This window comes from Myotis myotis, unplaced genomic scaffold (genome assembly GCF_014108235.1).
Source record: "Myotis myotis isolate mMyoMyo1 unplaced genomic scaffold, mMyoMyo1.p scaffold_m19_p_8, whole genome shotgun sequence".
In the NCBI taxonomy this organism is placed as follows: domain Eukaryota; kingdom Metazoa; phylum Chordata; class Mammalia; order Chiroptera; family Vespertilionidae; genus Myotis; species Myotis myotis.
In genome coordinates, this window is record NW_023416390.1 from 72,301,291 (window position 1) to 72,327,917 (window position 26,627).

Sequence of the window (26,627 nt, forward strand, 5' to 3'; positions counted from 1 at the left end):
CTTTTTATATTATGAGTGTTTATTTTTGGAATTTTTAATAAAGCAAATCCTAGTATTTTTTATTTTCTAAAAATATTTTTATTCTACTATCCACTAAATGGCATGCTAATTCTACATTTCTTTTTATAACCAGATGATTCATGCAAATTGACTTGTGAAAATGGAGGAAGATGCATTTTAAATGAGAAGGGTGATTTGAGGTGTCACTGCTGGCCTAGTTATTCAGGAGACAGATGTGAAGTAAACCACTGTAGCAACTACTGTCAAAATGGAGGAACTTGTATACCATCCGCTCTGGGTAAATATTTGAGTTTCATTGTCTATTCAAATCACTTGCAATGTTCTGTAAACATGAAAAAGAAAGTAATGTTACAAATATCATTTCTGGTACCTTAATAAAGAATACATTAACACAAATTAAGTGGAATAAGTAATTTAACATAATCAATGACATTTGTTCTAAATTTAGTATTTCAAGGTTCAAGGCATCTAACTTAACAATAGTAATGACATGACCAGGTGTTGTGTGTGCCACGTGCCAGATCCAGTGGTCACAGATTCTGACTCATCAGACTTAGAATGATGAAGTGAAACCAGTTTTATAAGCGTTGTATCTTTGACTTGAATATCTGTTTGTTCTTAATTGAACAGTTTGCCTAATGCTAAGAATCATTTGATATTGAAAATTAGGTTCATTTTAAATGTAAATATATTAGTTCAAATGTGTTTCACTACTTGAAAGAACACTTTGCTAAAGATAGTGTGCGAAATGCTGGTAGCTTCTTTAAAATATCATCTATATACATAAAAGGCTAATACGCTAAGTGCCAGGCCATCTGACCAGTCACTATGAGTGCACTGATCACCAGGGGACAGATGCTCAATGCAGGAGCTGCCCAGATTCAGTGACATGGCAGCAGCAGTTCTCAGGTGATGCATCCAGAAACCAGAGAGGAGGGAGCCCGATTCCTATATGACTCCACCTTCGGCCGTGGGTTATGTTGTTGCTGGGGCACTGTGGGTCCCGGATCTGGTTTACTGCACACTTGCATTTGTGTTCCACACCCTGAACAACAGCAACTTTGCAGAGTGCCCTCTCACATTCTGGGACCCCTTGGGGGATGTCAGAGAGCTGTTTTCGGCCCGATCCCCACAGGCCAGGCCAAGGGACCCCACCTGCCGGAGGGACCCTGCTCACTCTGCAGATGCCCTTCGAGCCACGGCGCCATCTCAGGTGCTGCCAACTGGGGAGGGAACAAGAGAGGTTGACTCCAGGGCATATCTGGCCTGTCTTGCCCCGTCTCACCAGCCACCTTCTATTAATTTCCTTTCAATGTGCACAAATCCGTGCACCGGGTTACTAGTTACAATATGCCATTTACTGGGGCAGCATGATGGCAAATGTAGCTTGCAAGTATCTCTTTTATAAACTATTCATAAAATACTTGCACTCATTAAATGACACAGTGTTGAAGTCCCTTTGCAAGTGACTGCTTAAGAACCTTAATGCTAACCCTATGTTAACTTCATAGCAAGACTAATTTCAAGTCTCCCCAGTAACTCTACCACAAACTTAACTTTCATACAGAACTCAAACCAAACCTTAGGCTGAAGCATAGTCATTGTACAAATGCTACTCCACACACTAACCAAAACATTCATCCAAATCTTAAAAGAATAAAAAAATAATTAGTATAAATATAATATTAGTATAAATATATGATATCAGCACATCTGATGGCATTGTAATTCCCATCTAAAATCATAACTACTCTTGCCCTAGCCTGTTTGGTTTAGTAGTTGGAGTATCAGCCTATGGACTGAAGGGTCCCAGGTTCAATTCCAGTCAAAGGTACATACCTCCTTTGCAGGCTCCATCCCCAGTCAGGGTGAGTGGGGGGGCAACCAATCAATGTGTCTCTCTCACATCGATGGTTCTCTATCTTTGTCTCCCCCCCTCCCTTCTACCCTGTCCAAAAGTTAATGAAAAAAATATCCTTGGGTGAGATTTAACAAAACATATAAAATAAAATAAAATAAAATAAAATAAAATAAAATAAAATAATAAAATAAAATAAAATAAAATATAAAATAAAATATAGTAAAGTGAAATAAATAAAATAATTACTCATTTGGCATGTAGTGTATAATCTGCTTTGAAAATATCAGGTTACCATGAATTAGGATATACTTGAGATTCTTATTAACTTATACAATAGTTAAGTTTGCACAAAGTGCTTTCTAAAATATTAAAACTTGTTTTTTACTGACTTGTATTATGTTTAAAATATGTTCCCATGGGAATAAATTAACCCCAATGCATAATAAAATTATAACTTGCAGATCACAATATTTGGTACAAAGGATATTATGCAACTATGAGAGCAACCTATGCACATTTAACTCTACTACATAAATGCAAATTTCTTTAGTCAAATGGAAAATTAATCCATATGATCTTTACATCCCCTACATGGTTAATTTCCATCTTGCTGGGAGCTCTCACTGCTTCTGTTTCTTATGCTATTCTTTGAAGTATTTAGCATAATGCTAACTGAAAGAGTCACATTAGAAATTTTTTTCAATGGAATTCAGAAGAACTAAGCTGTTTCTGTTTTGTATTCTTATAGTAAAAGCATTACTATTTAAGTTTGATAGTTTTATGTCTATAAGTGTTTTTGACACGTGATTAATTGATAACTAAGCTATTATAACTGCTTAACTGAATTCTGAAAAATAATATTCAGCAGGTTGATTGAAGTAAAAAAGACACTAGGATCTTTATTACATATTTTCATTCTGCGTAAGGAAAGTTAATCCATACAGTAGAGTATATTCTATTGCTGCAAGAGAAATTGTAGTACTGGGACCTTCATTGAATATAAAAATAAAAGTCCAATAAATGTGCCATGAAAGGATATGACCTGTGATCTTATTTTAGTAACATAGATACCATTTCCTTCAGAAAAAAAAAATATTTTCTTTTGTAAATGAGTTTTAGGGATTTTATTATTTTATTGTTAACTTAATTTTTCTTATTATAATAATAAAATCATTGGCTTACAACTGTTAGCAGTGAAATGCCACCAGAATGTTACTGGCAATTGGCCTCAGTTTTGCAACCTCGATATTTGAGTTCTGGCTAAGAAAGAATTCAGAGCTAAGACTCAAATACAAGCAAAAGTTTATTTAGAAAATCACAGAGGTAGAAGAAGTGACCCAGGTTGGCTGTGCAGATTCAGGAAACAAGCTACAGAGGCAAAAGGAAGGCCCTTGGAGCTTAGGAAACAAAAGGCAAGGGAACACACCTGGAGGAAGGAGAGGGGAAAGTTGTGGACATGCTCCAGAGAGAGAGAAGTGCACCCTGGAGAAAGGAAGGGGTGAGAAAGGCAAGGGCATGCTTAAGAGAGAGTGAGTGTGCTGAGTCCTCCATCCTGAAAGTTTGATCTGTTCTCTAAAATTGTAGATCTTAGGGAAGGTCCCAAGAGAGGACCTTCATGAAATATTCATCAGCTTTCCAGGTGTGTCCTTTCTGAGTCATGGTCTCCACTGATTGGTATTCACTAGAGCAGAGGATCATTTGTCACTGCAGCTGGTCCTGATGTCAGCCATGGTGTCTCCCTGCCTGGCCTTGCTGCTTTTCTGGGCCTGGAGCTGAAACACAACTGAGACCTAGATGTTACCTGTAGTTTGACCAAAACTGTCTCTGTTATCAACAGACCCAAGACTTCGTTCCTAAGAATATTTGATGTGGGTCAAGATCTCATTGTCTTCAGGGCTTGATGCTTAAGGGAATGGCTGTGCAAGGGCTTGTGTGAGAGTCATATGAAGCTATTCTTTCAGCCATTCGTTCCTCCTCTAAAAGAATCTACCCCATGACTAGCAACATGCTAGGGGAGGAAAGGTCAGGGGAGGTTCTGGACTACATGACCAGTGATATGAAAGGCCATGTGGTCTAAACCTCATGACCAGTGATACACCGGGTAGGAAAGGTCACCTTGGGTGTGAGGGCCTTGTTTTCCCAGTTTTTCCCATTGCTAGGCACATGGGGCCTTCCTGGTACCTGGCCTATAGCTCCTACTCTCCTCATGCCTGTCTACCTACCATATAACCAGATGACTTTCTTATATTTATCCATGGAAATATTTAAGCCAACTAAAGAGTTTATCACTCCAATCTATGCCTACTATTTAACTTGCAACAGAACAACAGGGACAAATCTCTATGAAGCATTGAATTTGCTATCCTATAAATGCATCCTGAATTATATATGGATACAGCACAACTTTTAATGTCTTCAAATAATTTGTCCAGACTCTGCTACATTCTTAAAATCTATATCAACCTTACCTATGCACCCAGACTATTAGATTTTGATTCACATAGAGAGGATATGTTCAGAAAAAATTATATTTCAAATTAGTAATATAAATGGCATCATCTGCATTCAACCTGAGTTATGTTATTATAGTTTATTGTCTTATATCTAATAATTAATAATAATATAATATTCAAATAAGTCATTTACAAAGTATTTTAAGTTTTAAAAATGTGGTTTTATAGAACATGATCTGGTATTATAGAGTGTAGAACCTTATTATCTCCACACAAATGTTAATTTGTTAAACAAATCCCATTGGGCAAGTCATGGATTTATTCATTGTTGGTTTACTTATAGTTAAGCCTTTTGGCAAATTCCTATGTGGACACTATATAACTAGGGTTTGGAGAAGCCTTAATTAAAATTTATAAGTTTATGACAGTTGTGTAAGTCTATAATATTTGAACAAAGAAATGTCACCAATTAATTAAAAGCACACATCTGAGAGGCATAATTAACATTTTGCATGTAGGAATGAGTTTTTCCCTCATTCCTTAAGATTTTTTTTAACTAAGAAAACTAAAATATTAATTCATATAGAAAAGTACTACAAAATTAAATAGTTTGACATTGATCACACAACAAGGGTTTATGTAGTTAATTTCTATGACCTGCTCATTGAAGGATAGATTTAAGATAAAGTTTGCCTTGGGTAATATATTGGAAATGAGAATAAAGCATTGAAATATTAAGATATTTAATTACAAAAGTTATAAAATAATTTATGATTTTTTTATTATTGATAACATTGTGAAATGTATGTGATAAACTATATTTACAATTAATCTTTACTTTTATGAATATGTATTATATGAAGTAGACTAGTAGCCATACTGTTTGCAATTTTTCTTACTCATAGGTTTGTTATTTAGGCACTTAATATTTCTATCAAAATAAATCAGTTTCTACACAGTTAATTTATAGAAATGTTAAGGAGGGTTTGTAAATTTGGGACAATATAACAAAATACTCCCACTCATAAAGTTTGGAGTTATGCAAAAGGAATAGCAATTTTAATTTGGGAAGTTTGGTAAGATATAAAAGCAAAACTGACTAGGTGAAGAATAGGCAGTGCAATTTTCTATAGTTGGCGATATATTTGTATCTAATTGTTTCAATGAATTCTATAAGAAAGCAGAAGTTTTCATTGTAGCTCTCTCTTATCACCACTTCTGTGGAAATTCTGTGAAATGTTTTGTTCCCAGAAATAAAGCAGAAAAAGACAATGCTGATGTAAATCATTATCTTCTCACTGCAGTGGGAAGGGTCCTTAGAATAATAGGAGAGTAGATGGAGAGAACTTTGCTTCTCATTCAGTTAAGATGATTTTTTTTTCCAGGTTACTGTTCCAAATAGGATAGTAGCATATATGGCTGCCATCAAATTTGACTGCCCCCAAAATGTATGCTAAAAGGGAATTTATGCTGGAAACTTTCAGACACCCTCAAAGCATCATAGAACTGATGGCAAAACATATATACTGGGTGTGCCTCAAGTCATATATTTACCTAGGATAGAAAGTACGCAATCACCTAAACATCTTAATAAAGGTGGGCATACATTCAAACTGCCCATCTTTGCTTTTCTTTCATTTTTTATTATATTAGGGCAGTTTTTAATCTTTTAAATTAATTTATTAATTTATTTATTTTCCTTACCCGAGAACATTTTCTTCATTGACTTTTAGAGAATGGGGAAGGGAGGGACAGAGAGAGAGAGAGAGAGAGAGAGAGAGAGAGAGAGAGAGAGAGAGAGAGAGAGAGAGAGAGAGAGAGAAACATTGATCGGCTGCCTCCTGCAAGCACCAAGCTAGGGCTGAGAATCAAACCCACAACCTTTTGGTATATGGGACTAGTCTCCTACCAGCTGAGCCACACCATCCAGGGCATAATAAATATCTTAATGAAAATAAAATTATAATAAACACCCATGTATCTATTGTCCAGTTTCAATAATTATCAACATTTATCTAATTGTTTCAACTATTCTCCACCTAACCACTCCATATACTTGTTTGCTAGAGTATTTTATTCAAAGTCCCAGACATCATGTTATTTCTCCTATAAATACTTCATTGCTAAGAAATAACTGTCATGCCATCATTACATATAACAGAATTAACATTAATTTTTCCCCCTTAAGGGCACCTTCCACTCCCTTTTTTGTGCACTGACTTCCTTGAGAAACGAGATGAGACACTTTAAACGGAGCAGGCAGACTCCCTTGAACCCACTGATTAACAGTAACAAATATGCCCTAACTCAGAGCTTGGCAAACCTTACGTAAAGGGCTAGATAGTAAACATCGTGGGCTTTGTGGGCCACATGATCTCTGTAGGTGCAGTGGGAAAGCCGTCATAGACATAAATGGGTGACTGTGTGCCAATGAAAGTTTAGTTACCAAAACACACGGCTGGTTTTGGTCCATGAGCTATAGTTAGCTAACCTCTGATATAATCGGAAGATTACAGCACCATGTATGAAGTGGTCTTGTCAAAAAAATTGAACCTGCATCACATCAAAGCTCCAGGGTGGAACTCACTTTTCAACAAATACTGTGTTAAAGGAACCAGTTAAATGACATGCAAAATCTAGAAGGTGGGACATTCTAGAGGGGGACTAAACCTCCTTTCTCAAGTAAATCAGTGTTTTCAATTTAAATTGAGCTTGACATCCTAGCTTTCTTAACATTGATATTATTTATGTCTAGGGACTGCTAAAAGCTGAGTATTTAATCCTACTTTCTTTATAAGAATCCAAGAAAATATTCAGTTGGAAACAAAAAATTGCCAACTTAAGATAGCATACAACAAAGAAAACCATTAACAAAACAAGCCTACTGAATGGAAGAATACATTCACTAATGATATGTGCAATAAGGGGTTAATATCTAAAATTTATTTAAAAACTCACACAACTAAACACCAAAAAACAACAAATAATCAAATTAAAAAATGAGAAGAGGACCTGAATAGACATTTCTCCAAAGATGACGTACAGAGAGCCAATAGACATATGAAAAGATTCTCAGTGTCATTAATCATCTGCAGGTGTGGCTCAGTGGTTGAGTGTCAATCTATAAACTAGGAGGTCCCCGGTTCAATTCCCATTCAGGGCACATGCCTTGATTGCAGGCTCTATCCTCAGTGTGGGGCATGCAGGAGGCAGCTGATCAATGATTCTCCCTCATCATTCATATTTCTATCTCTCTCTTTCTCTCCCTTACTCTATGAAATCAATAAAAATATATTTAAAAAAATAAAATAAATCAGCAAACAAGTGCTGGTGAGGATGTGGAGAAAAGGGAAACCTTTTGAACTGTTAGAGGGAATGCAGATTGGTGCAGCCACAGTGGATATTTTAATTTTCCTAAAAAAATTAAAAATGGAACTGCCTTATGACCCAGCAATTCCACTTCTGGGTATATATCCAAAGTAACTCAAAATACTAAACTGAAAAGAGATATGTATCCATATGTTTATTGCAGTGTTATTTGCAATACCCAAGTGCCCATCAATAGATGAGTGAATAAAAAAGTGGTGGTATGCCCTGGTTGGTGTGGCTTAGTTGGTTGGAGAATCATCATGTACACCAAAAGGTCATGGGTTTGATTCCTAGTCAGGTGTATACAGGCAGCAACCCATCAGTGTCTCTCTCTCTCTCTCTCTCTCTACCTACCCCTTTCTTTCATTTTAAAATTGACAAAAACATATCCTCTGGTAAGGATAAACATTATTTAAAAGTGATAGTACATACATGCAATGGAATATTACTCAGCCATAAAAAATAAAATTTTACCATTGTGACATGGATGGACCTAGAGGGCATTATTCTAAGTGAAATAAGTCAGACAGAGATAGACATATACCATATGATTATGCAGAATCTTAAAGAACAAAATAAACAAAACAAAATAGAAATAGACTCATAAATGCAGAAAATAAACTTACAATTGCCCAAGGGGAGCAGGGTTTGGGGCTGAGTGAAAAAGCTGAGGGATTAAGAAGTGCAAATTGGTAGTCACAAACTTGTCACAGGGTTGTAAAGTACAGCATAGGGAATATAGTCTATAATCTATATAGATAAAAGCCTAAGCTACTGTTACATTGGAACGACTCGAACGACCAGAATGACAGGTCACTATGATGTGCACTGACCACCAGGGGGCAGATGCTCAATGTAGGAGCTGTCCCCAGCCTGCAGGCCCCGATTGCTGATGGGCCTGCCAGCCAACCTCCTGGTCCCTGCCAGCCAAACTCTGGGTTCCTCCCCCTGGCCGGCAGGCCCCCAGGCTGGGACAGGGAACTGAAGGTGGGTGGCAGTGGAAGCAGCCCCTTTCTCAGGGGGCGCTGAGGGCTGGCTCCTTCCATGGGCCGGCTCCCTCCTTGGGCTGGTGGCCAACCTCACAGGAACCTCCTGGGTCCTTCCCCCTGTCTCTCCCCTGAGCCGGCAGGCCCCGATTGCTCAATCAGAGGCAGGCCCTGGCTGGAATGGGGAACTGGGGATGGGTGGTGGCAGATGTGGGCAGAGAGGGAAGGAGGAGGCGGGGAACCTGATCGGTCCTGATCGCCAGCCAGGCCTAGGGACCAGCCCCTCTAGTATTGTAATAACTATGTATGGTGCCAGGTGAGTACTTGAACTGTCAGAGGGAACACTTTTATAATCACATTTATATGATTGTTCAACCACTATGCTGTATACTGTACACCTGAAACTAATATAAACTAATATTGAATATCCACTGTGATTGAAAATAAAATTTAAAATAACATTGCATATTATTTAACTAAGTAACAAAGGATTTTATAGCTATAACAAATCAAGTAGAAAAAAACAGGAGACATAATGAGCCAATAGCAGAAGACTAGTTTTGCATATACATGCACACAGACATATAAAAAAGAAAAGAGGAAAATAGGGAGAAAAATAATTGAGGATGAGGAAGTGGAGGAGGGGCCTAGTCAGACATAGATGACATCAGCATTCTTAAGTCACTACCAGAAGAAATGTTCATGGCATAATCCTCTCAAATTTTTAATGTCTTTTCACTTAATAATGTCACTGTTACAAACATATCCTAACAATTATACTGGTACAATACTAGAGGCCCCATACACAAATCCGTGCCTGGGTGGGGTCCCTCAGGGTGGCCTGTGGGTATTGGGCCCCAGCTCATGCTCCTAGCTCATGCCCCCAGCCTTGCAACCCTGCCTGGCACCCCGCTGTGGCCTGGCGCCACCCCCTCACCTGCTCCACCATCCCGCCTGTGGGGCGATCAATCGGGGCCAGGCCCCTCGCCTGGCTCCCTCAGTTCCTGGGAGTCGGTGGCGGCCCTGCCTCCCACCACCGCCACTGGTTGCTATCTGTGGGGTGATCAGCAGGGCAATCAGACTCCCGCTCACACCTGCCTTGGCCTGGTGCTGCCTGCTCACCTACTCCACCATCCTGCCATGGTCCCGCTCTTGTCGGGCCCATTGGGGTTGGCAGCACCTCCACTGCCGCCCTCTGCCAGCACTGTGTCACTGAGGCCTGCCATGTTCCATGCTGCCTCCTGGTGGTCAGTGCATGTCATAGAGAGCGGTGGAACAATTTGCATATAAGGCTTTTATTATATAGGATTTGGGTGTGAAATGTTTAATATAGTGTTATTTATAATATAAATTGGAGATAAAATTAGAATTCAAATAGTTAATATATAAAATGTAGCATATAGAAAAGTGAATGTTACAGCATTAAATTGTGTATCCCCAGAGAACAATGTTCATGACAAAATTTTTATCTCTTGGGGATTGTGGGAGGAGTTGAACCTACTGAGCAGCGAGAGATACACAATAAGGAGTGAGAATGATGGTCTGAAGTTTAGTATGGAGAATGAGCCCATAATCAGAAAATTGGGCAGAGGTATTCAGATACAGAGAAAATTATTGAAGCCATAAAGTTGGATAATATCACCAGAGAGAGTTTGGAATAACATTTCTTTGAGAGACAGAAAGAGTAAACATAAAGACAATTGGTATTTTTAAAAAAGAATAGAAGAAAAGATAGGGAAGTCAATAATAATAGTGTCTTAGAGGCCAAGTGGGTAGAATTTTCAAGGGTATCTGTTAATCAGCGTAAAATTATGAAGAAAATTTGAGGACAATAATAATTGAGAAGAAATTAATTGATTTATGGACTAAGAGATTTAAGGTAAACATTGCAATAGTACATAAATATATAGTATAGACAACACCACATTGTTAACGTCTTCATTTCTAAACCTTTCTTACCACTAGGGAATGAAAATTAACTTACTTGAGCAATATGTACATATTGAAAAATCTGACCTCTCTATTGAGAAAACAAAGAGAAGTAACCAATTAAGACACATTATTTTGTATATTTAAAAAAAATTAAAACTGTAAACCGTGCGAGGGATTGGAACGTGACTTTATGACCTTTTTTTGATTGTTTGTTTTTGGTGTGTTGTTGTTGTTTGGTCATGTATTGGTAGAATTGGAAGCAGGGAGTGTAGATTTCTTTTGAAAAAGTTCAAGGATGCACCAAAATTTGAAGTTGTACAAGTAGAAGCACATGACAAAGATTAGGTGTGCTTTTTTGTTATGTGTGTATTGTGTGAGTAGGTTAAGCATATTTAGAAGGTAAAGGAGAAGGAACCATCCTTCAAAGTTTGAAATGTTGCAGTCTGAGAATAAAGTTAATGGAGAATTTCTGCTCTGTCCCATCACTACTATGCAAACAAATTTAAAATTTAATTTTATCTTAAATAAATAATGGCATAAAATATGTAACTTCAGAACATTTTCAGAATGATTTTCTTAGATTGTTGCAGTACCTTAGTAGACAGTCAGTCATGCCTATAAATGGTGAATGTCACTCAGTAAAATAAGAATAATCATATCTAAAATGTAACAGTGCTTTCTATACGTCTAACATGGTTAAAAATGCTTTGCCTATATTATCTCATTTATTGTATATAATTTTACACAATAACTCATGAGCTAGGTACTATTAGTGTTCACTTTTTACACACAAGGAAATAAGCAGAGAGGTGATATTTGCCCATGGTCTCACAACCAGTAATTGGCACATATAGTTTATAAACACTGACAGTCAGACAACCTGCACTCCTCAGTCTGAGCTAAAAATGCCATAGAAACTAGACTATTAGAGCTAGCAAATGGCTCCTACCCTCCTTCCTCAGGTCAATCGGTGCTCTTCCTGCTTGTGCTACCCTTGAAGGCTGTCAACGCTCCAGCTCCCGGCTGTGCCTTAGTCATTGTACCTGTGCTGTTTCCTTTTCAAATGTCAAAATCAAATCCAGCCACCTAAAAACCTTTCCAAATGAACCCAGTGCCACTTGTAAGGGTGTACCCAGAGAGAGTCTTGAAAAAATTATGTGGAGCCCATGACAAAATTCTGCAACAGATGGTCCATTTCTCATCAGCAAACAAAAGATCTGTTGTACCATCACCTAATTTCTCTCAAGTTAGAGAACATCCCCCTGAATATGAAGAGATTTCTACTTGTCAAAAATAAATCTTCTCTTCAAAGGAAGAGGAATGGGAGCCTTTTAAAAATAATTCAGCCAGACTCAAAATGATGTAGGCATATGCCCGCAGTAGGGGGGTGGGGGTGGTGGTGGGACACAACCTGGTCACTCTGCCTTACTTTCCAAACAGCTGTAGATGAGATGAAAGCAGGGTGTTGTGTCTCTGAGTGGCGGGGATAGAGGGATTTGCAGGCGCCTTAGCAGTGGGCTGTGTTTGTTTCTTTCAAACTTCTATCATTTTACTCTTTTCACTCCCGATTTTTAAAAACAAGGAATAATAAACTGGAAAGTAATGTAGAAAAGTTTAAATCTACAGTGTTTCAGTTCTCTGTATGCACTTGTTCTAATGCAATCAATTTCTTCTGTATTTTCTGTACTGTGTGTTTCACATTTGACTCCTGTATGTGTTCCTGTTTGTATTTTTTATTTCTCTGTAAGTCATTCTCTGGTTCTTGTAGATGAAGAGGTATCCCTTCTTTTGTTCAGGGTTTCCATTTTCCCTGGTTACTGTGCTCCAACAATAACTATTTTCTTTATCTTCCTACCACCATTTATTCTGTTGTTTGTGTCTTTATGTTTCACCTATTTTTGTTTAAGTGAAGATATTTTCTAGGTATGTAATCAATAACTAGAAAATTCACTACCATTATTAGAAAAACCTTTATCTACAAGTTTTGAAGCCATTTTCTGGTAATGAAAAATGCAAGGTTAATCAGCTTTTAATGTATATAAAATTTATCTTGTTTAGCAACCTATTAATAGGCATTGATCTAGCCACTATACTAATATCATTATAAATAAATTTTAAAGCAATACTACTCAACATAAAAATGTATATAATTTTCTTCATTGAGAAGCAATAGCTTCTAGCATGTTTAAGTGTATGGAGCCTTTTCAAAGTAAACTAAATAAGTAAATTGTGAAACTTCAATTTATTCCTTCTCTTGGAAATGCAGGTAGATTTTATTTGGAGACATTTTATTCACCTAAGAATGCTTTTCAAAAAATAGTAGAAACATAGAATTGTCCTTCATTGTAGAATATAGAATCTATGGCAATAAAGAAAACCTATCACTTTCATACCTCAAGCCTTAAGCATTACATTCATGCATTTTTCTGGCCACTCTAACTATGCTTTATTTCTACAAAAGTGAGAGGAGATTGTCGGATATTCTCTGATGTTAGCAACCCTGTGTCATTTTCTGAGTTCTAGTTCATTGAGATCTATAACTGAATTTCTTTCTTATGCTATTTGATGTTATTTTATATTTGTACAATTTCTAAACCTCATTCTTCCCCCCTTACAAATGATAGCCATTAATTTAGTTTTGTTTTGTTCACCACCTCTACAGAGCTAGTTCTGCACTCAGTGTTCTCCTCAGTTCTTGACAGTCCAGGCAGTTAGAGAGACTCATTCCTGATACAGCAGTTAACGGTCAGGTTCAAAACACCTCAACGGATTGTTCAGCTCTCATCGCGATGTTAGTTCCCACAGAGCAAATAAAGAAAAATATCTAAGGATGATCCATCAGATTTACTATTGTATACCGTTAACATTAGACTTCTAAATCATCTTACCAGACTAGAAGTGACAGTCCTTACTATGAAGAAAAATATCAAAATGAAATACAATAGGACTGTGTAAGTGCTTATATCTAAACACAGTATGTGTATTTAAATCAAATAACATTCATAAATATTAGTATATATGACATGTCCACTTTTAATTTATTAAAATATTTATTTATAATAAGTTTAAGCTCTATTTTATGTAGATCCAGCAATAGTTGGTACATGAATCAACACAGGGAAATATAATTTTCTCTACTTTATCTTCTAATGGCCAGTGCAATCTGGATTACCACATGAATAGAGCAAACATAATTGAAAAAGCAAAATGGGCCAGGAAAGAGAATACAGAGAATAATGAAAGCACTTTAAAGCATAACATATTTCTGTGAATATATAATTATGTATAAAATGAGCTCTGCTAATTTTGCTAGGTGTGAACCTGAGTTATCATGGAATCTAGGCATCATGGGAACATTGGGAAACTGAGACCCAAAGAGGTAAAATTACTTCCTCAAGTCACAGATTTAAGTAAGAGACCAACTTTGACGGAAACTCTGGCGTCCTGATTCTTATCTAGTGAAGACTCCATGAAATAAACCATTTTAGTTCAGTAATTTCTTTTTTATTACATTTTTCCAATAGGGAGACCCACCTGCCGCTGTGCGCTGGGATTCACTGGACCAAACTGTGGCAAGATGGTCTGTGAGGACTTTTGTCAGAACGAAGGGACCTGCAGCGTGACTGCTGGGAACCAGCCTTACTGCCATTGTCCGCCTGAACACACGGGGGACAGATGCCAGGACTGTGAGTCAGAGCCGCACCAGGCAGCATGCACTAATGTTTACATGAAGAAGCTTCCTTGTTACCTGTACTATATTTGCTATATTATCTCATTTCCAGCCACCCCATTTTCCAGTTTCAGCCCCTGAGCCACCTCAACTCCAATAATTCTTTACATTGTTCTTCATCCTTCTCTTAAAGAGTCTTTGCTTCTTCCTTCTCCAGTTTAGGTTCCATAGCCTATCATTATAATCATTCCCTGGTATCCTCTTCTCTTGTGTTGCTTTTCCTGGAAATTCATAACATGGTTAAGTCCAATATTCCCTCTTTCCTGAACTGGTGCCCTGTTGCTTAATGCAACTGAAGGAAAACACATAATCATATACACTGGTCTTAGTTGATGTTACTTGTGACTCTGCCCTCATATTTCTTTTTATTCTAAAACTAGAGGCCCGATGCACAAAAATTCGTGCAAGAGTAAGCCTTCCTTCCCCTGTCTGCCTGCATCGGCTTCCCTCTGGCCACTGGCAGGCACCTGGGACCCGGGCTGCTTCTCTCCGGCCCGGCTTCCTCAGAAGGACATCTGGTCTAATTAACATATTACCCTTTTATTATTATAGAAACTCACTCCTTGAGCCTGTGACTTCTGTAAAAATCTGCACATTAGAAAGACCTCAACAGGTTTAATAAAATATAGCAGTGATTTTCACCCACTGAAACATGCAATACCTGACTATTTATTTAAGGGCTCTGACCTCTTTTCCTTTAGATCAGTGGTTCTCAACCTGTGGTCACAACCCCTTTGGCGGTGAATGACCATTTCACAGGGGTCACCTAAGACTATCCTGTATATCAGATTATTTACATTACAATTCATAACAGTAGCAACATTACAGTTATGAAGTAGCAACGAAAATAATTTTATGGTTTGAGCACAACATGAGGAACTGTATTTAAAGGGCCAGAAAGTTGAGAACCACTGCCTTAGATTGTCCAATTGGGAAAAAGAAAAAAAAAAGAGACAACAGCCAACACAATAGCTGTTCAGTGTGAATGATTCAAAATTATACCTATTTTTTGTCAGATTGGCAAAAAATAAAAAGTAATATAAAATATATTGGCAAAAAATATATATATAATTATATTTTTATTGATTTCAGAGAGGAAGGGAGAGGGAGAGATAGAAACATCAATGATGAAAGAGAATCATTGATCAGCTGCCTCCTGCATGCCCCCTACTGGGAATCGAGCCCATAATCCCCCCCCCCCCCCGCATGTGCCCTTGACCCAGAATCGAACTTGGGACCCTTCAGTCCACATGCCAACACTCCATCCATTGAGCCAAACTGGCTAGGGCAAATATATATATATATATAAATATATAAAATATATATAAATATATAAAATATATATATATATATATTTTAATATATTTTATTGATTTTTTACAGAGAGGAAGAGAGAGGGATAGTGAGTTAGAAACATCGATGAGAGAGAAATATCAATCAGCTGCATCCTGCACACCCCCTACTGGGGATGTGCCCGTAACCAAGGTACATGCCCTTGACTGGAATCGAACCTGGGACCTTTCAGTCCACAGGCCAACACTCTATCCACTGAGCCAAACCATTTAGGGCCAAAAATATATATTTTGATGTGCCACAGAATTTTAGTAATTAGTTCATGTGTGCCACAAGATGAAGAAGGTTGAAGATCGCTAAAATATAGTTTCTCAAGCATCACCTATGATTTTGATTCTCTTCGCCTATAATGGGACATCTATATTACTTAAAGTTTTCCAAATGTTTTAAATATGAGACCCACTGACTGGATAATTTCAACTAATTTCATAGCCTTTTTTTTTACCATCCAACTATCAATAGTTCCAAATGTATGTATCCAGTCAAACCTAGCTTTTGAGTAGCAGATTTTTATACTTAAATGTCTATTTGACAGCTTGACTCATTTCTAAATTAACCTGATATTCTCACCTGAAAACTCCTCTACGATAGTTTATCTTATGTCTATTAAGTGAAACACCCAAGTCCAAGAATCTTGGAGTCATTTTTTATTTTCCTCTTTCTTTTATACTCCGCCTTCATTCTCACTTTTACCTTTCAAATAAATCCCAAATCTGGACACTTTCCATCACCTTCATTCTCACTACCATCATTGAAGCTACTCACATCTCTTATCTGGATTATTACTGACTGATTTCTATGCATTTCCTCTGTACCCTCTGTATCTATTTTCAAAAGAGTGGCTACATAAACCAGTTGTACGTTCCTATCCAGATTTCCATTTTTTTTAAATGGTTTTCATCTCAATCACATTTACTGAGACCTTTTTATATCCAGGAACTCTCGTAATACTTCTCTTTTTTTTTTGCATTAATTGATCAATTCATTTAATTTAGCTAATGAACACAGTATTGCTTTTGTTCTCATTTTACAGAGGAGGTGACTGAGGAGGCATAAAGAGCCTCCTGAAGATGACAGTGTTAGTAATTGGGAAAGCCAGGATTCAAACCCAGACAGTCTACCTCCAGGGACCACACCCTTAAAAGTTATTCAACTTTGTGGTCTCTGTATTGTTTGATGTCATTGAGGACCTCACTGAGAGTGGGCTAGGTCTCTTGACATTGTAGAAAGTAACAGAACAGCAAAGAATCAGGTTACCAGTATATGCATGGACCTTATTTGAGAATAAGTCATAGTATCAAATATTTTTCATCTGATGTTCCAACAGGGGGGCTACTTGAGCAACAAAGAGGTAACTTCAGTTCCAAATTTGTCTTTCCTTTTCTATATGTACATTCTCTACATATTAAGACAGACCCTTCTTGGCAAATATAGATGCTACTAACCTAAGCCAATGCCCTTTTTCATGTTGCTTGCCCAACTTACCTCTTCAGTTATATGCATCACAGGCCATCAGAGTTTAGTTGGCAAATACGGTCAATTTATGTGCATGGAACCCCACTCACATGCGGCTCAGTCCTCATGACTCTCTCCTCTCATTCCTCTCATAGTATTCAAACACAACTTCCATTTCCTACTCACAGCTTTGCTTAGTTTTCTTTCTTGCTCCATTATTCTCAGAGTCCTGAATGGGGTCAGTACCAACTACTATCCTGAATAATGCAAATGGTCATCAATATCCAAACTATCTTTCCATCCTCTTTTTTATTCTAATAAAACCATACCGATCATAGTTCTTTATATGTCAACTCCCTTGACATTGTGACTTTCTCATGCTATTCTCTTCCTCTGAAATGCATTTTCTTTGGATTCCGACTCACCTGCATCCCTCTTTGCCCAGTCCTATCTGTATGTCTCTTTCCAGCTTAAACACCATTTCCTTTTACGAGTTGTTCACATTAGCCCTCAGGTTGAATTAATCTCTTTCTCTTCTTAATTTTAAAGTCACCGGTTCTTTACCTCTTTTTGGCTCTATACACTTTTACCTGGTATTATTGTGATTTGTGTCATTCTGACTTGTCTCAGATGACCTCCTTCAGACTACACTCAGCAGTAGCATTATTCAGATAAGCAAATGAGAAAAAAAATAATCATAAATAAACAAATGAGGGTTGTTTGGAGATAAGATAATAAAAGAACAATCTATTCAATGTACAAAAGCTGTATGTAATCAGGATCCAATAATCTTCATTTTATAAAAAAATAAGTTTTAAAAATACTATGAGGCCATCATCATAGCAGTTTGAATTCTTAAAAAGAATAAATTCAGCCACTTATATTTACTTGGCAACTTAACAGAATCACAGTCTGAAGAATCTTAATGCATTGTAAAAGCCTACATTATAATTTTATTATCACTATCAGCAGTCATGGCACTTCCCACCTTTCACTGTAAAGCACTTATTAAAATTAACCAATTAATCCTTCGACAGAGGTTAAATAACTTGCTCAAGGTCCCGAAGTAGTGATATTATAGTCAGAATTGGACCCCAGGAGTTGTTGATCAAGATGTCAACAAACATTCCTGAAGTATGGTGATGCTATTCTTTGGCAGCAAAATAAGTCTGTGGACAGTGTCATTAAAATGATAAATCCAGTAGCTGACAAAAGCATAATAAATTTAGGATCTATTATATGTGAGCTGGCAAGGTTCTACAGACCTGGTCTTCTGTCAAAATTGTATCTTACATATACAAAACCTCTCTCTATAAATGAAGGGATGACAGAATGGTTCATTACAGTGCCTAATTAAAGGTCCATTAGTGGGAGGTAAAACATCAGTTCTTAGTTGTGCTGAGTAAAAACATTTCACAACCCTAATGGCAATATAAAATCTAGAGGTCTGAAATGCAAATTAATTTTAACAGCAGCTCCCAGGGAGGAGAGACAGAGATAAATAATGGCAACAGTAAAATTAAATATTCTTTAAGTTGTTCAAGAGCAAATATAACTCCATTTTATGCTATATTGGAACAAGGAATCTTAGAATACATTTTTTCAAAAACAAAGCATGGCATTTTACATTTAAATCTGGAAGTTAACTATGAGGTCAACAATACCTAGGGTTATTTGTAATTAAATAATAATGACATTAGGGCGAAAGGGACACTGAGGGCCAATTCAATCTGTGTCTAAGAGCCAGGTATTCAAATCAAATGGCAATCTGTTCTGTCATTGATATTTTCAAAGTCCTCTAGTGATTTGCTTGGAGAACCATTATACTTTCAATTAGAACTCAGTTTGTTAGAAATGTACCTCCGTGGCTAACACCCACTGGTTCCAATAAGTGCAGACATTAAGTATCATCTCAAGTTTATAAAATTAGACCTACCTGACAGTAACACAGACATATTTGTTGCAACTGGTATTAGAACCGTAGTCTATCAAGTAACTTATAAAAGTTATCAAATATAGATGTGAGCCTGTTATATGTGACAATGTGATGGATTATTTTTACCATTGCCTTCCAAAGCAATTTTATTCCATTGGCCAGTCAGTGAGTGAACATATTTTGCTGTTTACAATAAGCCTATCACTAGGTTGATCACTGAGGAAGCAGTGGTGTGAGAGAGAGTTCCCGCTCTCAAAGGGCTTACAGCCCTTTGTGTGATTCTGAAAATGAAACAAGTTACTATGTAACAGTTTAATAAAACACAGAGGATACCAGTACCCGGGAAAGAACATAGAATTCAGCCTATTGGAAAGACTTCTTGAAGGAAGTGAAATCCAAGCTGAGACCAGAAGAAAGTAGAAGCTAACCAGGTGAAGAGAGGAAAGAGTGAGTGGAAGAGCATGTGCAAAGGCCCAGAAGGGAAATCTTTTGAAATTTACCTTCTCTGTTTCTATTTGATTTTCCCAGGGGAGGTCTGGCAAGGGAATTTACAATCACTAAACATGTATAATTTATTGGTAACAGAGATATGTGCTGTTATACATCATTTTATTTGATACATGATGGTTTAACAAATGCTCATACAACCCTGTGAAATTAGTATTATTAGTCCAACTTTACAAGTGGCAAGAAATAAGATTAAGCCATTCTTCCTATCTGCCAGGTTAGAGAACATAATAGTCATAATTTGTAGCCTTGTGGGTCTGAATTGCAAAGTAGGCTTCTCCTGGTATATTTTATTATTGGTTAATGGATGGACCTGGAGAACATTATGCTAAGTTAAATAAGCCAGTCAGATAAAAACAAGTACCATAGGATGTCACTCATATGTGGAATTTAATGAATAAACTGAACGACCAAGCAAAATAGAGGCAGACTCATAGATAGACAGCAGTCAGACAGCTCTGGGGTGTGTGTGTGTGTTGGGGGGGGGGGTACGGGGAATAGAAGAATTAAACAAAAAAGAAAAAAAAAAAGAGAGAAATCATGTACATGGACAACAGTGTGGTGATGCGGGGGTGGTTGAGGTGAAAGAGGACATAGAGGTCATACACAGTGATAGAAAAAATAGATATTTTCGGCCCCTTCTACTCCATCTTTTTAGACTCATTAGGATAATGTTCACAGCTCAGGTGGCACACTGGCTCAACCTGTTTGTTGCAAGTACCTACTCCATTGAAAATAGTCATTAATAAGAATTTTAAACTTGAGTTGATTCAGCCTATATTAGACTCAAATAGAAGAGACCCAATGACTTTAATAATGAAAGAAAAATAAAATAGAATCATTTCAATGCTTAGTATGAAGGCCAATTAGAACTAAGCTAAAACCCCAAGAAAATATCCTAACATAAAAAAAGTTAAATTACTCAGGACTAGTTATTTCTTAAGTATCAAGTATTGAAGATCTTAGCACACTCACACCAGGAGTGATAAAGCATTTGGGGCCATAGGTACTGCGTGTCTCCCAAATCTTTTTCTCCTGGTGAGAAGATAAGCACCACATTCACGTAGACTCTTATCATCTCACCTGGATTACTACAACACACTTCCTATGTGCTCTTTCTTCCAACCTTGGGAACAACCCATTCATTGTTTCTAGCATGTACCCCCTTTAATTGCTTATACCTCTTTCCCTTTACACATGGAATTCTCCACGCCTGCTAATGCTCCCACGTTGTCTTCTTAACTTCCCTTTGTCCCAGGTCATTCACTTTCACACTGTATTATGTCATCACTCATGTTGTTGACTCTCTCTTACTAGAATATGAAACAGGCCATGGTGCTTTGCATACCTCATCAAGCTTGGGCGTTAACTCAATGCCTGGGCTTGGTAGATAGTATCACATACGTGAGTGCATGTTAACCAAGGAGAAGGATCCTGTTTTCGGCCTGCGAGGCCCAGTTATTTTTTCTGTGCTCTGACAAGATCTCTCTCAAAAGGCAGTGCCAGAGTTCTGGGCCATCGTTACTTAATAGTTCATTGAGTTCCACACTCCATAAAAAACTTTGTGCTTGTGTTTTCAGTTTGAAAAAATATATATATAGTGTAAAAATAGAATTGGGTTTGAATTAATGTGTGCGAAGAAAAATAAATACATGTGGCCATGATATAGAATGGTGACCTAAGGGTAAGATAATGTAAAAATTTTATCATTTAATTCTAGATGGTTGAGAAGACATTTTCAGAATTATGAAAATATTGTTGAAGATAATTTGATCTAGTAGTAAAAATAGAATTATTAAAAATCTAAATTTACTGTATGTTACATCTTTTAAAGAAAATATAAAAATAACAATGAGGCAAAAGATTTAGACAAAGTGTGCTTATATAAAATAGAATTTATTGGAAACACAAGTAAATTTTTCAAAAAGATAGTCATATATGAGCCAAAGTACATATACTAATTATTAATTTATTCAGTTGATTATATATATATATATTAAACACTTATGGATATCATTTATCATTTTAGGTATTGGGGGGCACATCACTATAAAAACACTTCCTTACATAACTTTTGGTGAATAAAACAAAACAAATGGCATATATTTTACAATTAAAAGTCAGTCAAAGCTGCAACTTAGAAATGAATGAGAAAAGACCTGTCAAAGATCAGAAATGGACTTTATTCCATTCTATTTAGAAGCATAACATTATATTTCACACCATTAAGTTTCAAGTTCCAATGATATGTTTATAAAGTTAAATATGGATGAACTTTTATCTCTGTCATGTAGCTTATACTTGGGATTTAATAATTATGTTTAATAATTCAGTAAGTATTACTAAAAAAAAAAAAAAAACCTTTAAAAAAGTTTTGTTACTCTTGCTGGTATTATAGCAGCAACTTCAAAAAAAAAAATTCCATCTTCACTTGATTTTGAGATAACCCAATCTCACAATAATCTTGAAACAGTGCTTTACCATAAATTATGACAAGGTTATATGGTCTGATCTACTTTATGCCACATTAGCACTACCAACAGGTATTTAGCCTTCTTTTTCCAACTTAGGGAAAAGTGAATATACAAAAAAGGACAGTTTGAAAACTGTTTTATTAAAGCAGAAAATAACCTGTCATTGAAGTCATGGTTAGCCACTGTCTAAAGAGGGATTTGTATTAAACTGAGCAGGCCCAGTTGGAAGCCCTTAGTAAAAACAAATGAATAAAAAGCAAGGCTTGGCATGAATAGAAGCCATCCATGATTGTAATTCTGCTGTGCTTGCTGTAAAGTAAATTAAATGGGTTCATAAATAATTATCTACAGAATTGGATATTTGAAAACAATATAGTACATAAATTATGCAAAGACAGACACACAGATTAAACAAAATATTTACTTGAGGCTTATCTCAAACCAAGCAAATTGTTTCTACTTAAATGCTTCTGCCAACATTATTTTTGAGAGAAATGATTTACATGTAAATTTAAGAGTAACTTTAAATCACAGTTCTTTATTCAGATTTGGAATGTCAATTGACATGTTTTGAGAAAATGCCACGAGTCAGGAATCTTCAAATGCTTTAAATGAAAGAAAATAAGATTCCTATCCAATAGTTAACTAGTGGCCTGGTGCACAAATTCGTGCACATTGAAAGAAAATTATTTAGAAGAAATATTTTAATATTGCTATTCACCCTTTCTCTATAATAGAAGCATCAGAGATAAAAGAAAATTAGTAAAATGTATATGAAAATAATATATAAATTGATTAATAAATAAACAATAATATGATCTAAAAACAACAAAGACATGATATAAAAACAACAAAAACATGATACAAAAACAACATTGATAAAAACAATGACTGATAAATTGATTAAACTTATTCTAATATCTCCCTGTATACCATATTAAGAGTAAAATCACTTTCAGAGTGCTTGACTAATTTCCTTGTGATGAAGTATGTACAACTTTAACTTTACATTACATGAGAGAAAGCAACATATAACTGACAATATCCGAAAATGGGTTCAGGTGGGAATATTCCTACTCTATCTAGAGTCTGTCCTTGTGATTTATTAATAGTCATCACAAATGCTGGCATCACGGGAAACTGTCTTTGAATTAATTTAAATGGGAGGCCAGTTCAGATGGGGACAAATATCGCGCATGCGTGAGTCAACATTTATTTTTAGATTGCCAGTGCTTGTCATATGTACCAGCTGGTCAGCCTGTCAGTCACTTAGCCTTTTATATATATAGATATGATAACCTTCATGTTTAACTATTAAATATTTAATTAGTACAAACATTGTTCTGTTTGATGAAAAAATAGAACCTCTTTTGGTAGTTCATATTTGGCTAGAAAATATTTTGTATTTATTCTGATTATTGATGAAAATGGCAAGAGAGTCAGTATGTCATCATCAGCTCTAGAGGTAAAGAAAAAAAAATGTGTCAAATCTTAAACTAATAGCTCTGAATCTCAGAGAAAAAGACCAAAGATAGGAGGAAATTATACTGGTATATATAATTTATCCTATGGTTAAATATAGATTATATTTATAATTTATCCTATGGTTATGTAACCCACCAAATAAAGAACAGATCTTTGCTTAAATCAAACAGTGCATTTGTAATTGTATTTATTTGGTCAGTTTCATTCTCATGAATGGAAATATATAACAATAAGTTTAAAATAAATAAATAAATATATTTTAAAATCCATTGTTTTCCAGCAAATAAAGTTATACTAAAAAAGAGAAAATACTTAATAAAAAGGAGATAGCCAGTAATATGTAAGAACATAGATGGTTAATTGTGAAAATGAACTATTAGGAGAAAAACCTATTTATTGGGGATTGACATCAAAAAGTCAAATACAACTTAAGTATAGCACACTGAGAAATAGAAAATCAGATCAGAAAAAGCTAAAAATCATATGATTACACTCATTTGTGGGATATAACACTGAAACTCATAGACACAGACAACCTTATGGTTGTTACCAGAGGGAAGGAAGTTGGAGGGTAAAGGGTAAGTGGGGCCAAATGTATATTGACAAAAGATCACTTGACTTTGAGCAGTGAGCACACAGTGCAATGTATAGATCATGTATATAGAAATATACAATTCTGGCCCTGCTGGCTTGGCTCAGTGAAGGGTCTCGGTTTCGATTCTGATCAAGGGCACATGCCCAGGGTTATGGGCTCGACCCCTAATAGGGGGCATGCAGGAGGCAGTCAATCAATGATTCTTTCTCATCCTTGATGTTTCTATCTCTCGCCCTCTCCCTTCTTCTCTGAAATAAATAAAAATATATTTTAAAAAATAATTTCTGAAATGACCCATGAGTTTACAATGGAATTCTATATTGAGTCTGAATGTAAGTAGGTCAGGCCACAGAAGAAAATAGTTTCTTGAATAGGTTTAATTTCATGCACAGGTTAGGCCATAACTATAAACTTAAACCTATTCGAAGTTGAAAATTTTAGTTTAAATCAATGTAATTCCCAATTTCTGGGAATTTAGCAAGTCACATCTTTTATTCACATGACACTATGGAGGGTCTGGTAGTTGGTTCATTGACCCAGTAACTGAGTGTCTATTCCATGCAGGCACCAGATGTTCAAAGGCTCTTTAATCTAGACTTATAGGCATCCATCTTCACTTCCCACCTGATTTACATCTTCCATCTCCTACTTTCCTCTCCCCATCGGAACATACACATCCTGGCACACTTCAGGTTCTTTCAGGAATGGGTAAAACTAGAAGACTGATCTCACATTTACATACATTTATAACTGCCTTTGGGTTCTACAATAAAAACATCAATAGCATGACTCCTGCTCTCTGCCTTGGTAAACACTCTGCTTTACTAGGGACAGTGCTGCCATTAATTCAACAAATATTAGCAGAGCATCTAATATGCCCAGTCATTGTGGCTTGGAATTTAGTCACGAATAAAACAAAACTGCTCTCATGGTACCTTGCAGTATTTATAAATAATACACAAACACATTAGATGTTAGGTGGTGAGAAATTAGATGATGGAAAATAATGCAGGGTAAGCTAGTAACCTAACTACTGTTTGAATGGAGAGAAGGGTCAGGGGCTACAGAAACAAAAGCATATTGGTTACCATATCAAAATTTTGCTACAGAATATTTGTGTATTGATTGTGAATAAAAGAGTAATGATTTAATTTCATCACCTTAAGGTTTGAAACAGTTTACAAGGACTATTTTTTCAAAGAAAATAATATTCCTAAGTAAAAACATCTTGGATTAATTAATTAATTAATTAATTATAGTAATTAATTAATTATAGTAATTTAGTGCATACTTGTAGTCGTGGTAAAGATTAAATGCTACTAAAAATAAAATTAAATTGATTTTCTATAACCTTTGGATTATTGAAAAAGTCTTAGCAAAGTGAAAGCTTATAATATCAATAATCTGTCTTATTCTTATGCATCTGACTAAAAGTAAACTTGTTCATTTGACCAGTCTGCAACATATTGATATAGAGAGATACATATATATTATAGGTTTTGCAAGGTACCACATGAAGAAAAACTAGAAGTAAAGTACATCTAAGTGTGTCAGAAATCATTAACATTTAGATTTGGGGTAACATCGAAGAAGGAAGAAAATAAGGATGGAAGGAGGTGAGGGGAGAAGGAGAGAGAGAGAGAGAGAGAGAGAGAGAGAGAGAGAGAGAGAGAGAGAGAGAGAGAGAGAGAAAGAATTATGTGCATAGAATCTACATACATGGATTTGTCTAGGATGGCCTCATATTGTCCCAGTATAATGAAGTGAGGCATTACCAGCCCTTTAGTTAGGCTACAACATGATGACAATAACTTTCTTCATGATAATCTCATCTGAGATGATCTTTTTCATGATTACTTCCTATCCAGTATTCTTCACCTCCCATACCTTTATAAAAATTCAGTTTTCTAAAAATGAGTTATTACTTTGTGCTCTGATTTGTCTTTTTAAAAATTTAGTTTCATTTATTGATTACCTAAAATCTGTTAGCCTTGAGGGTTCTATTAAAGGCACTCTTGAGGACATGAAGAATATTAACACAATAGTGATTATTAATATAGTTGATATTAGTAATTTTATTAGGCTAAAATTAATTGGATTTTAACACAGAGTCAGTGTTTTGATAGAGAAATGCGAGCCTAAATATGGTAAATGACTTGTTTATGGTCAGAGACCTCTAGATGCATGCTTCATTCTCATTTTACTTTTGTCATCTTATGCTTATTCACTTATCTTGTTTTAAAGTTAGCCTCATATGATAAGCCATATTTAGCTGTCATCTGCAAGTCAGGTTGTTTACAAATCTCAAATGACTACCACATTATAAATCCTTACTTGTTAAACCCTTTTACAGCTGATTACTTTAAAAAAGAGAAATAGTCAACTACGAACATTATTTATACGCAAAAGTTATACAGGTTCCTCTGGTCTTTCAAAAAATGTTGCCATGATAGTTTTATAAGGTACTTTT

General features: G+C 36.1%; 1 protein-coding gene across 1 annotated transcript in view; it reads left to right on the plus strand.

Annotated features, from left to right (window-relative positions):
- Positions 1 to 26,627, plus strand: part of LRP1B (LDL receptor related protein 1B) — a 1,379,523-nt gene that overhangs the window by 1,300,514 nt on the left and 52,382 nt on the right. The window contains exons 83-84 of the mRNA XM_036320679.1: positions 134 to 298; positions 14,147 to 14,308. Of these exons, the coding sequence (XP_036176572.1) occupies positions 134 to 298; positions 14,147 to 14,308 (327 nt within the window). The remainder of the gene's footprint in view (positions 1 to 133; positions 299 to 14,146; positions 14,309 to 26,627) is intronic.